The sequence below is a fragment of the Sceloporus occidentalis genome, unplaced genomic scaffold (assembly GCF_023333645.1).
Source record: "Sceloporus occidentalis isolate IW3139 unplaced genomic scaffold, rSceOcc1.0.p SCAF_8, whole genome shotgun sequence".
NCBI lineage: Eukaryota > Metazoa > Chordata > Lepidosauria > Squamata > Phrynosomatidae > Sceloporus > Sceloporus occidentalis.
Window position 1 is genome coordinate 46,195,324 of NW_028316988.1, and position 20,911 is coordinate 46,216,234.

Below are 20,911 nucleotides of genomic sequence, written 5' to 3' on the forward strand. Positions count from 1 at the left end.
TCATTGGGTCTACTGGAAGCCTCACTTTCTTTGGCTTTTCTCTTTCTTTCTTTGGCTCTTCTCCTGGCACCAAATCTGCTCTGTCGGCTCTGGAACATCCTATCTCTGAATTTTGGCCATTGCAATGTCTTAAGGTTTGACGTGGGGACAGAAGACACAAGGACTTCTAAACTGCTGTTGTGTTTTAAGGCAATCGATCCCAACAGGGATTTCTATGCTAACTGTATACTTTAAAGAATTTCTGGATTCAAGATAAGAATGGATGAACACACATCTAATTTAGATTTCTCTGATCTGAAGGTTTCATGTAACTATTGCATACTCCTTGATCCTCACTGAGATATTTAGTAGTTTTGCCAGGCTAGTCTTTCCTCCTCTTGCAAAGCCGATCTTTGGAGATCTACAACACTGCAACGCTTTCCAGCCTTTCTCTGGGAGGACTAGTAGATATGTGGCACCAAGAAGTTTAATCGGTTTATGTTTTTTCAGACATTATTCTGCCACCATAACTCTTTAGGAACCTTTTTTGTTTTGTTTAAAAGGAAGCCAAATATTGTATGAGTCTCGGTGAGCAATAGTTAATAAATGGAAGAAACAGACAAAAATATGTTCCCATGGTTGCATGATGAGCAATGCTTGCAATCTTCCCAATACATTAATGAAGGAGAATAGCAGCTGGATGGTGGTGAGTGACATGACAAAAGCCAAGGAGTCATTATCTGTCTCTACAAAGGGCTCTGTTTTTTTCTGCCTTGCCTGCTGTTGTCCAGAAAAACAAATGCCACCAACTCCACCTTGTTAAAGGACATTAGAAGAAAATAGTTCATTGTGGTGATAAACCAAGAGCGGGCGCTTTCCATCCAAGGCACGCTCTGCTCCTTTTCAGTAGTTGGTGCAGTCGGAGTTGCAACCAACTCGGATGTTCTTGAAAACCACAAATCTACCTTGGTGGAAAGAGATTTATTTCCATGTGCAAATGCAACATGGGTGTATTTTTCGCTGCCGTGGATAATTTTTGCCGAATTTCTCCAATGGGGGTGGTGTCAGCGCTAAACCTGTTTAAAGTGGTTCTTTCAAATCCAAGGCATTTACCACGTCTTTTTAAATGATTCGCTTCAACACAAGTGTAAACACGTCGATTGGATTCAGTTCCCTGTGATGCGATCATCCCTGTAACGTCGCACATTTTAGGATCCATTTTGAATCGATCCAGTTGTTCATGTGAACGTGAAGTGGGTTAAACTGAAATGAGCAGGTTCAGTGGCGGCAGTCAAACTCTGAACATTTATTTGGTGTCGAATCGCTCCACCGGTTCAAAACGATTGAACGCAAAAAATGGTTTAGTATGTAATGTGAATGCGGCCAGTGACCACCTGAAAATAATCTGAAAATTACTGTGTTAAATAGGAAAAAGAAGCATTTTATCACAGGGCTCTACTCATAAACATGAACACCATCTACAGGCAATACAGTATATTAAACTGTAAAGATTAACAGTTTGGATGAAATAAGAAATGACAAATGCTATAATTTTAAAAAGCAGGAGCTCCTATACTGTTTATAATTGTGCAAAAGAGGAAATTTCTGGGGTCTCATGGCAGTGCCATAAACTGAAGCTGACATGACAGCAAAGAACAAGAAGGAAAAGAACAAGAAGACAATGTCCTTTTCTAGTAAGGGAAGCTCAAAGAAGATCCAGATCATCCAAGTCTCATCCATAAAGGACCAAGTAGTGCCAGCGTCAGGGCCATCCCTCCCATTGGACATAAAGCATTCATTTCCAGCAGTAGATCTCAGGTGTCATAAAAGGGGAGTGGGTTGTTCGCAATTAATATTATTAATTTAATAAATTCCATGTTTATTTTGACTACTAGAGAGAGGGAGAGTCACTTAGGAGATGTTCAGACTCAGGGTCCAAAATAACTTGACCAGCCTAGGAACTCTGTACTTGGACCTTAGAAGTGTCAGCATCATTTGCTCCTCTGCCTCAGGAAATATAAAGAATGATGGTGAAGAGGAACAGAGATGTAGTTGTTTTACGTGGCATGAGAACATAGAGGAGCAAAGACTAAGAATAATGCATGTTGTTGTGTGCCTTTGAGTCATTTCTGACTTATGGCGACTCTTAAGGTGAACTTGTCATGGGGTGTTCTTGGCAAGATTTGTTCAGAGATTTACCATTGCCTTCCTCTGAGGCTGAGAGCGTGTGACTTGCCCAAAGTCACCCAATGGTTTCATGGCCGAGCTGAGAATCGAACCCTGGTCTCCAGAGTCCTAGTCCAGCGCTCAAACCACTAGGCCACACTTCAGCTGCCTCAATTTGGGATTAGAACCTTCATTAAGAAATCCCGGAAATGTTATTTTAATTTCCAAATGCATGCTGCCCTGTCACAAGGGCAGCAAACTAATCAGATTTATAAACCCCTGCTGTAATTCCAGCAGATTAGAGTAGTCAAAGTTGGTTTGCTTTTACACACAGAGTGTCCTGGTTGTGAATCATAGCATTGCATTTTCTATGAAACAGAATGATCTCTATCTATCTATCTATCTATCTATCTATCTATCTATCTATCTATCTATCTATCTTCTATCTGCAGTTAAATCCACAAAAGTGGATTCCACAAAAGTGTACAAGGGCCTGGACTAGAAGTCTGAGTCCCAAATACTGACATATGTACTAGATTTCAGAACTCAGCAGATACTCAAGCAATACTCTTTTCTAGCAACCTTTGGGGAGAAATCTATTTGGCTTGTCCCTTACTCAGTGGCATGAGAAAAGATGTTATCGCTAGTTACATAGCCATCATCAGAAATGGTGGCTTTTGAGCAGCCAGGGCTTCAGGATGAATAAATGATAGGACCCATCCATTGCCTTTTCAGAGGTGGCAGCTGCCCGCTCAGAAACAGATGGCTGAAATGATCCGAAGAAGCCGGATCTTGCCTTTGAAAAAGTTAAGCAGATTTGAGGGTCTGTGTGTTTTGTGCATGCTGCTGATACTAAGGTTACTCATCCTACATTAATCTGCAGGCGTATTCACGTCAATGTGTTTGTGTTGCATACTGTAAATGCAAATGCTGTCTATGAGTAGACACTTGGAAACATAACGGAGTTGATCTATGTTCTGTATTTTGACATTTAGTATTTACTACTTATGTTTTTCGCCAAGAGTCATTCCCAAACCAGCGCACAATTAAAACACATGCAAAAAGGAATTAGAAGGAGGGACTGTTGCTGAAGAGTTTTCTATTATATTTATTATATACATATCAAGCTCCAGAGGATAGACAGTGTTGCAGATGTAATTATTACCATTGCTTTTATTAGTAGTATTTGCAAATTAATGTTGAATATTCAAATCCGGATGGATAAAAAAATTGATTGTTTAAAAAAAACCTCCAGATATTTAACGTTTTCTAAAACTATAAATAAAATGGGGGGGATCCCTTTTGTCCTCATTTTAAAATAAAGTTAAGAAGTTAAATGTAACAAATGGGTTCACTAAGGCGGCACATATGGCTTTATAACCGTGTAATTAAATAATAATAATAATAATAATAATAATAATTGTAATTATCCCCACATTCAACTATTCATGGCTTGAAACTATTCCTAAATGACACCTTCTTCATTTGCTACCTTTTCACAGTAGTAGCTCCTTCTGCAGGGTCAGAGATAATATTTTCATCCTTTGGTCACTCACCCAAAGCTAAAAATGATGTAGAAATGGAAAAAAAGCAAGGAAATTTGTTTCTGTTTCAGAACGAATAAAAATGGCAGGGGAGGTGTGCGTGACATCTAGTTTTACGGACTGTGTATTTATTGCTCTAAGTTGCCTCCGACTTAGAGCAATCGTATCATAGAGTTTCCTTGGCAAGGCTGGTGCCAAGGAGGTTTGCCACAGCCTCCTTCTAAGGCTGAGAAAATGTGACTTGCCTAAGGTTGCGCGGTGAATTTCTGTGGCAGAGCAACAATTTGAATCGTGGGCTCCTGAAGCCCCAGTACAGCACTGAAACCTTTACATTGGTTCTGTATTTGTTTAATGGTGTAAGCTCTGGCCTTTGGCTGCCTGATTTAAGACCCAAAACCATCTGGATACATAGGGACCCCTAGTGTGTAGTCGGTACTTTCTGCCCTCTTAGGGGACTATCCCATGTATAATACCCATGTAAGCCATTTAAATGCCCATCGATGGGCGAATGGATGCTATATAATTAAGGACAGCCTTCGGCTGGCAATGCCGCAAATAATCATTTATGTAATATTTTTAATTAATAAATGGCATGTCTTTACGTTCTTCCATTTGTGTGAGTTAATCAGGACGTCTCTTGGAAAGTTCTTGAGCTGCACTATCTTTTCGGCAGGAGCTCTGCTCACTTTCTCTGCGTGTCTTAATCCCTCGGAGTCTGCAGCTGCATCAATTTGAAGTTGTTCTTTTGGGGTACTTAGAATTAACAATCCCCTGAATATTTGGCAATTCCTTTTCTTCTTTCTATTGTTTTCTTCCTTCTTTTCATCTATAGTTCCATCCTTTATTATATAAATGGTTCTCAATCTTCCTAATGCCATGACCTTTTAATACAATTCCTCATGTCGTGGTGACCCCCAACCATAAAATTATTCCTAACACCATTGGAAATATGTTTTCTGGTAGTCTTAGGCAACCCTTGTGAAAGGGTTGTTTGACCCCCAAAGGAGTTGCGACCCACAGATTGAGAACCGCTGCTTTATATAAATGTTCTTCTCATGAGCCCACTAGAAGGCAGTCAAAGACCTCATCCAATGTTCATAATCTTGAATACTACTAGGCCATTTCATTTGTCCTCTAATAAAAGACTGATTTGGGTAAACATCACCTTCAACTTAAGTAATAGCGGTACCACTAACACCATCACCTTAGTCCTTTTTAGTAATAGACCACCATTTTCTGCCAGCATAGCAGTTCATCACTTTGGACATATGGCTACTCAACATCATGAACAGTTCGCTACTATAGAATTCAAAATTCTCCCATCTACACAATGTTTGCCTCCTTGGCATGTTGAGAAGTTTGTACAATGCTAGCCAGAGACTGATAGAGGTGATCCCTTCTCAGTCGAAGGACCACCGTTCTTCCAAGGTACTTTAAAGCATTGAGGAGAGGTGGGGGACAAATCTCCAAGACATCAACTTGAAGACTTGTGACCACCTTTCATGATGCATCTATTAAGGTGAGATTAGTTTATGACCTGAAAAATGTTTATGTTCACATTGCCATCAGACCCTATCAATATGTAGAGAGATCTTGTAGCACCTAACTGAAAGAAGTTTTGTAGACTTAAGTCTACTTTTTCAGATGCATTTGCTTTGTCTCAAAGGTGATGCGAGATCTCTCTACATACCAATTCTAACAGCTATCTTTGAATTGAATTATGAAATGAATCCATTTACTTTCCCAAAGTTTTATTATACATTCCCATTCTGTGGTGACCTGAAAATTATTTTAGAGGTTCCTCCTGGGTAAAAAGCTTGAGAAAGGCTCTATTCGGGAATCAGTCCTAGGATATTCCTACCAGGTCCAATGGCATTTACTCTCACCTATGCAAAGGGCTGCAGCCCTAGAATCTGATCCTTCATGCACTTGCCCAATACTCTGTTGAAATGCAGGAAGCTTTCGAAAATGTGCTAAAAACAAGAGCAGGCTTTTGAAGAACTGATAGGTATTGTATTTATAATGTTAGTGCACTTTTTCTGCAGGTTTTGGGGTTTGTTTTTTTAACCTAACAGGTCATATAATTAATTAAAAACATTTGAGCCTAACCCTTTAATCGAAAAGGTTTCTGGAACAACTGACAAAGCCACTTTGTATGGCAGTCCTTACCCTGAGGCTGTCTAAATCTGAGACATATCACACAAGGAATAATGGATGGGGAGAGAGGAGGAAAGAACGACCGTAGGTACATACTTGTGCCTTGCAATCCAGAAATTCCTGCAGCAGCAAGAATCCAGTTTCACAACCTAAGGCTCACATTACAATGAGCATTGTATCAACAAGCCATACAGTGATGTGCAGTCTGTTCTGGTGTCCATGCGTCTATATATTGCAATGTGAACAATATTACTGAGAAATCTTGCTGCTTTATCATAACTGAAAATTCCTGGTAGTATTATTTAATGTATGTGTTCTGCCAAAGCTGTTTCTTGCATTTATTTTTAGATTACAGATAGTGCTCCAGTAATTTATTAGTCAGCTCTCCACATTTGCAACTTGGACTTTTGCAGATTTGATAAATACGTTGTGTCTAGATTCCTCCCAATGTGACTCTACCAGAGGTTGACCATAAGTCATGCTGGAAGACCTAGAATTCCTTGAGAAAACATTTCTCTAGGCATTTGTAGGTCAGCTTCCAGATGTTGACCAGAGTTGTGTTACAGGACGTAGAAATTCCTAAAAAGTGTTGTTTGTGGTTTCCCCACTTTCACAGGGGTCTTGTGCCCTAACCCCATCGAATGAGGGCCTGCATTATTTCAGTGAGTTCTCTGTACCATTGTTTGCATTATCTGAAGCCTATGCATCTCATGTGGACAATGTAATGTGATATTGTTGTGTGTCTTCAGGTTGTTTCCAACTCGTAACATCCCTAAGGGTTAGCTATCACAGGGTTTTCTTGGCACAATTTGTTCAGAAGGAGTTTCTTTTTGCTCTCCAAGGCTGAGTGACTTGGCCAAGGTCACCCAATGGGTTTCCATGGTCCAGCAGGGATTCAAATCCTTGTCTTTAACTGTGCTCCAACACTCAAATCAATACACAATGCTGGTTAAGCCTACCTCCTTTTTAACTTCCCCCCAAGCTTAACAGCATTTGCCTAAGAAAAGGCCACACACTCTTTAGAAGACCTTGCACAAGTGGCATTCGAAGAGTGTGTGACCATGATGGCAGAATTTGACAGCTAAGCTACTTGGAAACAACAGAAGCACAGGAGATCTCATTGTATGGTTTACCTCTTCCTGAAAACAAGTTTTTAGTGTCATACCTGACCTGCTAGGTGCATTTCTCTCTTTTTGTCTTCAAAGAAACAAGTACAGTACAGTCACCCCTCTGTTTTCATGGACTTGAGATCCGTGGTTTTGATTATCTGCGGAGGGGTAACCTCCGTTAAAGTTAATGGCACACACAAGAGAGAGAGCAGCCATTCAAGCCTACGGGGCTTGAATAGCCACCGATTTCCAAATTCATGGTGGTGGTTCCGGAACGGATCCCCCACGAATTAGGAGGAAGGACTGTAGTTGCAGAAATGTATTGTTTTATTGTTAACTGCCCTTGAGTCAACCCCAACTCATGGCAACACTTTGGATGCGACATCTCCAAACTTCCTTGTTCTCCACTGTTCTGCTTAGTTCATGTAACTTAAGACCTGTGATCTCTTTGGTTGAGTCTATCCACCTGGCATGCAGTTCTCCTCTCTTTCTATTGCCGTTATCTTTCCGTCTTTTCTAATGAGTGATGCCTTCTCATGACGTGCCCAAAGTATGATCATTTTAGAAATACGTAGCTACAACATAAGCAAGCAGACTGCAAGGCATCTTTCGAGGAGTCTTTTTTTTATTAAGATAAATCCAGCAAAATTCCTAACAGTGGGTTATATTCAGTCAACCTGCCTTTCTCTCTTTTTTTTAAGGTTTTTTTTGTATTTCATTTAAAAACATGATTACACTTTTATTATTATTATTCTCCAAAATGTGACAAAATAAAACTACATTTGGGATACAACAAGATTTCCAGCTTCTAAGGATTTTTTTTTCTCAAGAAAATATCTCGCCTTCTTTATAAAAGCAACCCACAGAACCACCGGAATGTCTGACGCAATTATGTTGTGTGTTTTTGTTCTTCCTGTTGTTTTGAGACCTCCCCACGTTAAGAAAACGTACAACACATAACAAGGGTGAAATTACAATCTGAAGCCTGTATGACTTACACACAAAGGGATTATATACTGACAGAAGTCAATAGCTACCACCACTGATTCTTTCCAGGTACCATACAAACTATGACAATCACAAAATTATTATTATTATTTTTTTAAAACAATGATTTTTTTTGTTGGTTTTTGTCGGTTTAAGTCCCAAGTAGCCGAGATGAAGATGTTCCATAATTAAATTCATGCTAAAAAAACCTGCATTTATAAAATAGTTGATAAAAATATTCCTCTCTTAACAATACAGTATGGCGGTACGGGTACCAAATGATGGAAACGTAGAGAGCTAAGCTGGTTACTCGGACTTGGCTTCCTTGTCATCGGTTACGTCAGCAGCTGGTGCCTGTCAGCATATGAGAAAATAGTAAGTATATTGTTATACTAGAAAAATAGCCCATTTTACAAGGGGGAAAAACAGCTTCTACTTCTTCCTTAAAAGCAAACATATCCAAACATCAAGTACAAGAAATTAGATAGCAGAACTTTCTGGATGTACCTGAGCTCAGTTCTCCTCTGCCCCACACAATCCTGTTTTCCCTCCCCAGTGTAATTCTGTTATATAATAAACAATTCCATTCATTATCTGCCAAGGTTCATGGTTGCTAATAGTGTATTCAAAACTGTTTTGGTGCCTACTGATTTAGAAGTACAACAGGATCACACAAAAAGAAGGTGCCTGGGAAAGGGGAGCACTGCTCTCCCATTAAAAACTTCGTAATCCAGTCACCAAATTTCTAGCATTGCAGTAACTTAGGATTTCAGCTGAGCATTTGCAAAAAGACTTTCTCTTTCTCAAGGGAATGGGAACACAACAAATAGCTGTAAATGATTTTCATATCTCACTCTTCTAATATCATAAAGTTAGCATCTGAAGGAAAATTTTATTTGGGAGGAGAAATGCCTCATCCTCCCTATCCAAGCTACACCTGGCTGGAGGGAGGGGAGCTTCCTAAGTACACAGGGATGGGAAAAACTTGTACATTTAAAGAAAATTATATCTATATGGCAGACTGCTTAGCAGGAGCCTGTGAGTTTACACAAGGTTGATGAAAGCCAAGCCTAAAAGACTGCAGGTGGGGAACAGAGAGCATGTACAGATGACGTTATACGCCAGAGTGGCATATGCACACCAGCTGTCCCCATGTCGTGCACCCAACAGCATGGCGGGGGCTTGCCACGGCCCTCCATTGGCGCAGCGTTTATGTGTGCTGCACCATAGGAGTGACAAAAAGCCACAGCCGCAGAGGTTAGGACACCCTTGCCATGGCACGAAAAGCAACTGTTTTTTGCAGCTTCTTTTTGCGCCACCAAAAGGCCAGATCGGGGCCGTGGCATGCAGTTGCTGTGGCCACAATCCAGTGAGGCAAGGGCAGCATGGAGCCACCCCTTAGAGGCAGTCTGTTGAACCCCTAAATGAACTGGATTTGTGGCAGACTAGTAAATCAAGGCTATGATAAGACTCAAGATACAGAATGTTTTTGTGACATTTAGTAAGAAGGGGGCAAAAGGGAGGCCATAGGTAATTTCCTATCTCCGTAATTATATGCTCCCGCTATACACCTACATTGTGCCTCATGTCAAGAGCTAGCTGACCTCTAAGGCTATAGATTTACAGTGATTCTCAAAGTTTGGTCCTCCAGGTGTTTTGGACTTCAACTCCCAGAAGGCCCAACCACATTGGCCAAGATACAGAAATCCCAGGAGCTGAAGCCCAAAACAACTGGAGGACCAAAGATTGGGAACCACTTCTGTAGAACATTGCAGAGACAGTTCTTGGGGGCCAGAAAGGATGGTCATACCAAAACAATGTCTTGCAGGCCCCACTTGCATTTGCACATTTGAAAAACACAGAAAGACAGTTCTGATTATAAAGAGCTTTTGCTTTTCCCCGTAACTTCCCATCAAGGAGAAAAACGATTCTTAAGTACATAATCACAGGAACAATCACAAACAATACACTGAAAACCAAATGTGTTGTCCATAGTCCCAAGATGACTATACTAGAAGGGATCGGAACTACATGGGATATACTACCTCATTAGTTTTGGTATCTCCGTTCTCAGAGTGGTTTTCTTCTTTAGCATCTTCTTGCTTAGTTTCATCTTTTCCTTTGGCTCCCTTCTTCCCTTTTGCCGCTACCTTTTTGTCCTCTTTCTTATCATTTGCTCCTTTTTCTTTCTGTTAAGAGGATTCACGTCAAAAAAACAGGCAGAAACAATTTGCATTGTCTAGTTAATCCTTTTCGCTGACCAAAGATCTCAGCTTCAGATAAATCCTAAACATTACAAATCCTAAACATTAAGTCTAAATAAAAGATGAAGAAGAAAACTGGCTGGGACAACAGCAACCCCACTTTAAAGTAGCCATCTAAGGGCGGCTGCAGATATGCCCTCGACATTTTATTTTCTATTTCTCTTGCTGGTTTTTGATTTCCATTAAATAGAGCGTGTTTTTCTCATCCTCAAACCAAGATTTTGGTACTGAAATACTAGTTTTTACCAAGATCGGAGCTTCAATATGTGCTTATTTGAAGATTTATTATTAACTGAAGAAACATAGCCATTTAGAAACTGCACTAAACATTGCACCATAATGGAAACTTCCATGTAGTCTCTAGAGTCTAAACAATGTCTAAACATTCTTATTCTTCTGTTGAAGCTGTAATTTTCTTTCCTAGAGGTGAAGAAAGGTCTCTATGCTCTTTAAAGTATATGTTTAAAAATAAAAGAACACCCCTATTTAAATATATATATATATATATATATATATATATATATATAACATTTTAAAACAGCATTTCTTCTAATATCCTAATTCTCAGTATAAAGTCTGATTTCTAAACCAATCTCATTTTTCTTGTTGCGAGTAACAGTAGTATAGTGGCAGGGAGGTATTTTACAGCTGACTACAGTGCGCCCTTGCTTTACGCGGGGGATCCGGACTCCCCCGGGGAAAGCAAATTCCACCTATGCTAGAGCTCCATTTAAATTAATGGGGCTCATGCACGCAGTGGTGCGGCGGCACGCATGTGCCATGGATATGCGCCCCATTAGTCCCTATGAGACGTGCCCGCTCCCTCTCCCCGTGTGGCTTTCAGCGTATGCTGAAAGCCATGTAAAGCGCGCCTGCGTATGACGCGGGCGCACTATATAAGTAAAACTGGCAGGCAACCAAGTCTAACTAGCAGAGGTTTGCTGACTTCTGTCAAAATAATTAGATCAACTAATTCCAGTTGGTTGGCGCTGCCAAATTATTCAATTGCAGGAAGCCAGTCAGCTTCATCATAATACAGTATAGGAACATACCGGATAATTTTATTAACAACCCTAATAGGATTCAAATTCAAAATCAAACACAGTGGACCCTTCGTATTAATGCGCTGGAGCTCTGCAGATTTAACTACAAGCGGATCACCAGGCCCCATATTATTCAGTGGTGGTGCATGCACATATACATGGTGACATGCCCATGCGCATGTCACTGACAGTGAATAATATAAGGCTCAACCACATTTTTTGCCATTTGCAGGGTGGGTGACACCAAAACACCCAAATGGGAAGGGCCCACTGTAAAGATATCATGTGATATAGGGGCACCACTCATTCACCTGTGTTCTGTCACTTCTTTACTGCCACAAATGCAAACTGTCCTTTGCAGTGGTATCTAAAAAAAAATCACTCCACAATTGTATCTTAATCACAATTTCCCTGACCTTTGACTAATTTCCATTCCTCCAACTTTCCAGATAGTGACGATCTGGCACTATACCAATTGGAAATGAAAGCCAACATATATTTAATACTTATTTAACCATTGTTACTGTTTTGTCAAAATGGACACATGGAATAAAATAACTTTGATGAAATAACATGCTACCAATTCAGGAACGCTATTACACTTTCAACCAACAGCCCACTCTGGCAATATGCCTAAAGGTACATGCAAAGAACATAGAAGCTGCATCCACACTGCAGAAATAATCCAATTTGACACCAGTTTTAATTGCGATGGCTCAATGCTATGGAATTCTGGGATTTGTAGCCTGTTATGGCACCAGAGCTCTCTGGCAGAGAAGATTAAATGTCTCACAACTCCCAGAATTTGATACCATTAAGCCATGGCAGTTAAAGTGGTATCTAACTGGATTAATTTTCACAATGCAGATGCAGCCAAAGTCATGTGTGTTACTTCCATCGTTTCTGGTGAATGCATCAGGTGGATGCAAACAGACTGGGCTGCTCAACGTAGCAAAGTCAGAAACAAGGAAAAGTTGGACTAATGACAGGTTTAAGATGAGAAGGCCTTTGTCCCTTTAACCTCTTCTGGCAAGACATCTGAGCAGGAAAAATTTCACCAGCATGTTTAGCAGGTATAACAAAACCAAGTAAGAAGAAAAGCTAGTTTCCAGAAATCAGTGGGAGAGGGCTGTGTGTTAACTTTGCAACACCATCAGTTGGGCAAGGCAAGTTGAGTTGCTCAGCAATTTCTGTTTGCATCTGGATTCAGCAAAATTAAACACATTAAACAATATTATAGATATATATGTCTCTGTGGGTGCATTATGCAATTGATCAGCTGACAGACCACCATTTTCAGAGTGCCAAAGACCATTTTAAATGGTCTTTGAGCTAAACGTAAGTAAAACAGGAGAGCTGAGTCTCAGACTGAAGTCAGCCTATAAATGTAAGGTATGTTCTTCTTGATCATTAAAGGGGGTAAAAAGGGAAGGAGGTTCTGCCCATGTTCTGGAGGAGGGCATGCCCAGTTTCCAAATACAAACTACATTATTTTACAATATATTACATATATTCAAATGGAGTGTGCCAGCCCTGGAAAATTCCTAAATGCCAGCACACATAGAAGTTTACTGTTGCATTCAAGGAACCCAGTATTTTCTCTTTCTTTTTCATTACTTCTATTGAACTATCACTGTACATGCATTTTTATGTAACACCGTAAGCAAAAAGGATGGGGAAAGGGGCAGACATTGGTTCTGGGGAATTTAGCTTCTGAATTTTAACAATGGGAAGGAAGAAGGGAAAGAGGATCAAGGTTAACACTGGAAGAATGGACCAAAATAGATCTGTAAGTAAATTAGGCTCCAGTCCGGTTTACCTTCGGTGCTGCCTTTTTGGGCTTTGGCTCTGGTTTAGGTGGAGCAGGTTTCTGCAAAAAAAGCATCCAGATGCTTAACAAGTGTCATAAAGGAAACACAGATGATTTAGTTCTCTGGGTTGCTCTAACAGACTCAGAAACCTACAGCTGGCTGACCTGGCTGTCTCATTTCACTTACACATATTGTTAGATTTATATTGCTAAAATACCCCAAACTGCTCTTTTTTAATAGAATAGGAAGCTATCCCTACTCTTTCAATGTTATTCCCACTTTTGGCACCAAATTTTCTGTGTAAATAAGTAATGCAAAGGAACATATCTATTTCATTAATTGAAGTACACCTCTGAAATGTAAAATTACCTTTTGTTCTGTAGATATTATTAGAATCAAATGATTTGAAGTTTCTCAAGTCCGCATTAGCATTAATATACTAGAAGTATATAGGTATGTGCATATGTTGTGCCTTCATGTTGTCTGTCAACGCATGGAACCCATGAATTTCATAAGGCTTTTTTAAGCAAGGAAGACTCAAAGGTGATTTTGTCAGTCCCTTCCTCTGAAATATAGCCCACAGCACCTGGCATTTGTTGGCGGTCTCCCATCCAAGTACTAACCAGAGCTGACTCTGTTTAGCTTTCAGGATCAGACAGGATCTGGTGCCTTTAGGATATTTAGTCAGGACAGTCACTGGAAGCATGTTGTTATGTGCTTGCAAGGCATTTTGGATTCATGGCAACCCTATCATATGGTTTTCATGACGTTTCTTTGGAAGGGGTTTGCAATTGCCATCCTTGAAGGTTGAGACAGCGTGACTTGCCCAGGATCACCCAGTGGGATTTTATGCTCAAATGGGCCTCCAGAGTCATAGTCCAACACTCAAACCACTGAACCATGCCGGCTCTTACACACTGCGTGGAATAAAAAGAAACAGGAGAGTTACTCACAGCAGATAGTCTTGCTGATCTTCTCTTTGGCTGGAAGAAGGGGAGAAAAAAGACACATCACTAAAGTGAAACACAGTTCCCTTAAACACAACGTTCATACAGATGAAATAATGGAAAACGAAAGTTGCCACCTGCTTCAATGTTTTATTATTGATCATTTTATTTACTCTTTCCCCAGTTTTCTCCCAAATTAAAACATCAGATAGGAGCGTATTATGGTGCAGAAAGATTACATTATAGCATTGAAGGCATGCCAAGAACACAAATATAGGAATACCCTCAATATAGTAACTACAATTAGCAATCAGGTAGCCTCCTATTATGTTTGTTTAGTTATCTTTATAGCATTTATAGCATTAATTGTTAATAAATGTCGAGTGCAATAATGTTATTAATAGTTTTGTGAACTCTTTCTTTACAGCTATACATTGAATTTATATAGTTAAATATGGCACAATGAGTTATAAAACATCCAGGAGTAGCCGTGTTGTCCATCCAGCAAATCCAATGACAACAAAAAGCCTCCAGTGATACCTTTATTGGACCAACCAAAATTCACAATATACATGTTGCAAGCTTTTCAAGTTCCATTGGCTTTTTCATCAGGCTTTTTCTCCTGTATGCTTTTGCTTGATGAATAAGCCAGTTCATCATTTGATCATCTATACAGTTCATGTATTGTGGAATGCAAAAAGGCAGCAATGGTTTCGCAAAGGTCTCTCTCCTACCTGTTCAGCAACTTCCATCCTTGCAAAATGACCGGCGGGGCAAATGATTTGTGGATCTATCCAGTGCCAGCTTTGCATCATCCATGTGTTTAGGCAAAGACCCCATGGCACAGCACAGATAAAAGACCCACCGCCAGTAAACTAATGATGAAACTTTCCTAATGATAATGATATAAAACAAACCTACCTCCTCCTTTACCTCGCCTTCAGCTGCAGCCTAGGTAAAAAAAGAAGAACAAAACACATCAAAGACTTGCTTTCGTTTCGTTTTCACAAAAGGCAAATTGGCTTTGGGATTCTTCCCATTTGCCAAAACGGAAGGGTCTGTCCAACATGAAACTGCTTTTCACTATTTTGAGCCTGAACATCAAACCTGGTTAGAACGAAATGTCATCTTCAACTTGGGTTTATATTCAGTATAAAGGGCAAGTTAACCCCAAAGCAAACTACACTCGGTATTTGCTGGAGCATGGTTTCAGGACCCCCATGGATACCAAAATCCGTAGATGCTCAAGTCTCATTAAATACAATGACACTGTGAAATGGTGTCCCTTATATAAAATGGCACACACACACACACACACACATATATATATATAAAATATTTGCAAGCCAGGGATACTTGAACCCTGTGGGAAAGGTGACTGTATGTAACTCGATTTAAGGGACAGATTTTCCCTCTTACTTTGCCAATTACATTGTGCCAGGGTGGGCTTTACAACTTGCCAATTTCTCAGCTGTACCACCATAAACAATGCCCACCACACTCTCTTCTCTGATCTCAAAAAATAAGCAAGGCCTGGCTTGGTTAGTATTTGGATGGAAGGTCATAAGGGAATACTAGTGATATTCTAGCAGTGTCAGGAGAGTCCAGGCTGAATCCCTGGAGAGCTGGCAATACCAACCACGAACTAGCAGCTTTAAAGCTGTTTTCAAAGAGACATCTCAAGTGTTTTAATTGGGTGCAATTTATTTAATGGTGCCAAAATGTTCCCATTGCCACAAGGGTCAACAGGGATAAATAAAGGCTATCAATAGAGTCAGACTCATGCTGCATCTGTACTGCAGAAATAATCCAGTCTGACACCAGTTTAACTGCCTTGGCTGAATGCTATGGAATCCTGGGAAATTGTGGTTTGTTGTGGTGCCAAAGCTCTCAGACTGAGAAGGCTAAATTTCTTGTTGTTGTTGTGTGCCTTCAAGTCTTCTCTGACTTATGGCTATTGTGGGGTTTTCTGGGGCTGAGTGTGTGCGACTCGGGTCACACTGTCTCAGCCTCAAGGATGGCAATGGTAAACCCGCTCCAAAGATTCATGCCAAGAAAACCGTGCAATATGTTGTTGCCGTCAGTTGGAAACGACTTGAAGGCACACAGCAACAACTTTTGCATTATAAACCGTATGACAGCAAGCATTCTTTTTAATGCAAATGTCTTTTACTGTACTGTTCTGATATGCATTTATTGTGTTGCCCTACTGTTGACTGAAATAAAGGCTTTGGGTGATGCATGTTTTCTATTTTGGTTTTGAAAGCATGGAGAAAACATAGAAGCAGTTCCTTCCACGAAAATCCGGTCAGGCCTTTCCTCTTGTTCCAAGAAGGCCTCCAGACTACAAGTCCCAGCATGCCACGGGAATCCGACCTGGGTTTTGGCTTGACGTCATGACGCCAACGTTCCCCCTTCCTCTTCTTCACCATCATCACATACAGCAGATTCCCGCCAAATCACCTGCAACAAGGTCGTTGTGGGCTCCTTTGCAAGGGCATGGGCAAGTTCCACCCGACACAAGGGCCAAGCGTCGGAGGCACAGCAAGGGCAGGGAGGCATTTTATTAAAACATAACAAATAAAAGAATAATATAATGCAATGCCTCTGCAATCTGGATCACACAACCCTCCCTGTTACATCTCCCCCTTGTATTTCTTTCCCCCCTACTCAAATGCAAGCACATAAGCCCAAATATTAGATGCCAAAGTAGGCATCTTCTGGGCATCTCCTTGCAAATAGAGCATCCGGTCGTGCAATTCTAGGCCCGAAAGACACTTTAAAAACTGGGGATGAGGCGAGAAAGAGTCAAATCCTGCCTCCTGTCCAAATTCTATTGTTTTAATAGGCAACCCCTTGCAAAGAGAGCATCCAATTGTGATTTTCTGGGCCAAGACAGAAAGGTTCAAATCCCACCTCCTGCACAAATGCTATTATTTGGGGGGCATTTCCTTGCAAAGAGAGCATCCAATCGTGTATTTCTAAACCAAGAAGGATCTTAAAAAACTGGAGATGGGGAAGAACAAGATTCAAATCCCACCTCCTGTCCCAATTTCATTTTATTTTGGACATCTTGCAGAGAGAGCATCCAATCCCTAGTCCAAAAAGCATCTTATAAAACTGCATATGGGGGAGAAAAGGATTCACATCCCATCTGCTGTCCCAATTCTGTTATAACTTTGGACATCATCTTGCAAAGAGAGCATCCACTTGCACATTCCTAGGCTGAATGGGATCTTTAAAAACTGGATATGGGCAGGGAAAGATTCAAAACCCCCCCCATCCAAATTTTATTATCTGGGGAAGCATCTCATTGCAAAGAGAGCATCCAATCATGCATTTCTAGGCCAAGAAGAATCTTTAGTGATACCTTTATATGACCAACCAGAATGCACAAAATAATGGGGGATGAGAAGAGGAAGGTTCAAATCTCGCATCCTGTCCAAATTCTATTATTTGGGGGAAAATCTCACTGTAAAGAGAGGATCCAAATGATGCATTTCTGGGCTGAAGAGAATCCTAAAAACCTGGGGATTGGTAGCAGAAACTTTCAAAGCCCTCCTGTCCAAATGCTATTATTTTTTGGACATCTCTTTGCAAAGAGAGCATCCAATCCTGTATTCCTAGGCAGAGGACAATCTTTTAAGGGTCCAAACTTTGCTCCTGCCCAAATGCTGTTATTTTTGGACACCTCCTCGCAAAGGAAGCATTCAATGTGGATTTCTAGGCCGAAAATAATCTTTTAAATACTAGATATTGGGGAGAGGAAGATTAATATCTCGCCTCTTGTCCAAATGCTATTATTTTGGGGTAATCTCCTTGCAAAGAAGGCATCCAATCGTGCATTCCTGGGCAGAGGAGAATCTTTAAAGGTTCAAAGCCCTCCTGTCCAAATGCTATTACTGTATTATGGAAGCATCTCTTTGCAAAATGAGGATCCAATGTGCATTTCTAGGCTGAAACTAATCTTTGAAAAATGGACCTGGGGAAGAATAAGATTAATATCCTGCCTCCAGATTGTCCAAATGCTGTTATTTGGGGGGATCCCCTTGCAAAGAAAGCATCCAATCCTGCATTCCTGGGCAGAGGAGAATCTTTTCAGGGTCCAAATCCCTCCTCCTGTCCAATACTATTTTTTTTGGGGGGGGGGGGCATTTCTTTGCAAAGAAGAGCATCCAGACCTTGCATCGCTAGGCCAAGAATGATCTTTTTAATAGAGGAAAAGGTTCAAACCCTTTCTCCTGTCCAAATGCTATTGGGTTTTTTTTTTTTGGGAGGGGGGTCATTTCCTTGCAAAGAAGTGCATCCAAATCTTGCATTCCTAGACCAGGAATATTTAAAAACAAAAACAGAGAGAAGAAGAAGAAGGTTCAAAGCCCTCCTCCTATGTAAATCCTATCATTTTGGGGTCATTCCCTTGCAAAGAAGAGCATACAGATCATGCATTCCTAGGCCAAGAAGAATCTTTTTAAAGCCCTTCTCCTGTCCAAATGCTATTATTTGGGAGGCATTTCCTTGCAAAGAAGAGCCTCCAGATCTTGCATTCCTAGACCAATAATAATAATCTTTAGAAAAGAGAGAGACAGAGAGAAGAAGGTTCAAACAACCTCTCCTCCTCCTCCTCCTTTTGGGGCTATACTATGCAGCAGGAGGGTTGGGAATTAGAAAACCCCTTGCAAAATCTTTTCCCCCCCTTTCTTATTCCTCTCTCTGCAAAAGGGCAGGTTGACAAACTCTGCCCCCAATGGCTCCAGCTCTCCATTGCACAACCATCTGGAAGTGGGAGAGGAAGGACAGAAAGAGAGAAATGGGAGAAGGAGGAGGAGGAGAAGGGGGGGGTGAATGCAAAGGAACAAAGGCAAACGCAGGAGGAAAAAAAGTGTGGCTGCAATGTCTCTCCCTTTTGCAAAGGGCTGAAAAGAGATTATTAGGCTGGGGACTGGAAAAGGTGGAGGCACCCATGTTTTGTTGGGTGGTTTTTCCTCCCCTTGATCTCCATGGAGGCCCCCAGAGGCACCATGGCTGTTTGCAAATCCAGCATGGAAGCCACCGACCAATGCAAAACCAGAGGTTTTGCATTGGTCGGTGGCTTCCATGCTGGATTTGCAAACAGCCATGGTGCCTCTGGGGGCCTCCATGGAGATCAAGGGAGGCTTAAAAAAGGGGGAAATGCATGCTTTTCCCTCCAGGATCCAGCTTCCGAAGGCATGCACAGACATTTTAAAGGAAGCCATCAATGCAAAAAAGCCCAACACAGTGTGCAATGCAACTGCAAGACATTTGTCCTCTCCCTCTCCACATTCTTGCACCCTTTTTTAAAATCGAATTTTATCTTTTTGCAACAGGGTTTCCCCTTCCATTGCTTCCCCTGCTGCCCTAAACACATATGCATGCATGCAATTTGTGGGCTTACCTTTCTTTTGGGCATAGTGGCACCTTCCAGAAGTTGTTGCTTTGCAATGCAAAGATAAGAAGCGTGCAAAATGTTCTTTCCAAAAAACCAATAATTGCAAGACCTTTCTTCCTTTTGCCCACAGTTATTTATTTGCAAAAAAAGGTTGCAAATAATAATAATAATAGCTCAATTGCTTGCAAAACTGGACAAGAGAGTTTCAAATGCAAAAAGCAGCAGCAGCAGATTTCCAAACAAAAGGAAAGAGTTAAAAAATAATAATATTAATAATAATCCTCCGTTTCTTTTTTATTGCAAACAGTTTTTTAAAAAATCAAAATAATAATAATAATAATAATAATAATACACCACAAGACTCAACCAAACTGCATGAATGGGGAGCGCCAAAAGGAGTCCCGGGGAATGGGAGTGACGCGCGCTCGGTCCAATCAGAGAGACGGGAGTGGAGAAAGGGAAGCGGTGATTGGTCGGGCCCGGGCAAAGGACGGGGCTAAGGGAGAAAGAGGCTGGAAGGGACCGCGCGCGCTCACCCAGGGCACCTCTTTACGCCGTTTGCGCAGCCCAACGGGGGCTTAGAGGCCTTTCGTGAATAGCGTTAGGCCTCTACGCTTAACGTCGTGGCGCCTTTTTAACCGTCGCTCGCTCTCCCCCCCCCCCTCAGTCTTCCATGTTTTTTGCGTTGTTAAAAGGCGGCTTGGGAATAAAAGCGCGCCTCTGTGAAGCACAAATATATAAATAAAGGCACACAATACACAAATAAAGGCACAAATGTATTAACGAAGGCACATAATGTATAAATAAAGGCTCCAAAGGCTCCACAGAAGCCCCCTCAGGGTGGAAAGTTCCCTCACAAACTTCCTCAAGGGAGGCCAGAGGCCTACAGCGCCACACCAACATGGCGACTTCTTGTCCTTTTCCCCCTCAGTGAGGGCGAAGGGGAGGAGGCCTGGCTGGCTCCAGCCGCCCTTCTCTCGGCCCCATTTTCTTCCCTCATTTCGGGGACAGCAAGGGGAGCCATGTTCCTGCACCACAGAACCAGTCATGGAGGGTTTTTTCCTCCCATAATCAAAGAGGCTGCGTCTGTGTACATTGTGGGATATGCTGGGATTTGTAGTTTTCTGATTCTGAGGCACCCTCTTTGACAGAGGAAGCTTAAAAAAACAACACCCCACAACTACAAATATATTTGTAAAGCTACAGATCCCACGATTCAAATCTCAGGATGCAAATGCATTTGAAAAATTGAAAATCCCAGGATTCAAATCCCAGGGTGCAAATACATTTGTAAAACTAAAAATCCCTGGATTTAAATCCCAGGATGCAAATACATTTCTAAAACTACAGTTCCCAGGATGCAAATGCATTGGTAAAAGCTACGGATCGCAGGATTCAAATCCCAGGATACCAATACATTTGTGATTGTGAAACTAAAAATCCCAGGATTCAAACCCCCAGAGCCAGAGTGCATTTGTAAATACATTTGTGAAAATA

The 20,911-nt window shown here is 41.2% G+C and overlaps 1 protein-coding gene across 1 annotated transcript; it reads right to left on the bottom strand.

Moving 5' to 3' along the window:
• Positions 1 to 7,562: 7,562 nt before the first annotated feature.
• Positions 7,563 to 19,771, bottom strand: LOC149308827 (non-histone chromosomal protein HMG-14A). The gene is made up of 6 exons (XM_089536530.1): positions 19,421 to 19,771; positions 14,929 to 14,958; positions 14,014 to 14,043; positions 13,069 to 13,119; positions 9,988 to 10,131; positions 7,563 to 8,296 (listed from the first exon to the last, which is right to left on the bottom strand). The coding sequence occupies exons 1-6, from the start codon at positions 19,433 to 19,435 to the stop codon at positions 8,249 to 8,251; spliced, it is 318 nt and encodes a 105-aa protein (XP_089392656.1). The 5' UTR covers positions 19,436 to 19,771; the 3' UTR covers positions 7,563 to 8,248.
• Between the last annotated feature and the right edge of the window lie 1,140 nt (positions 19,772 to 20,911).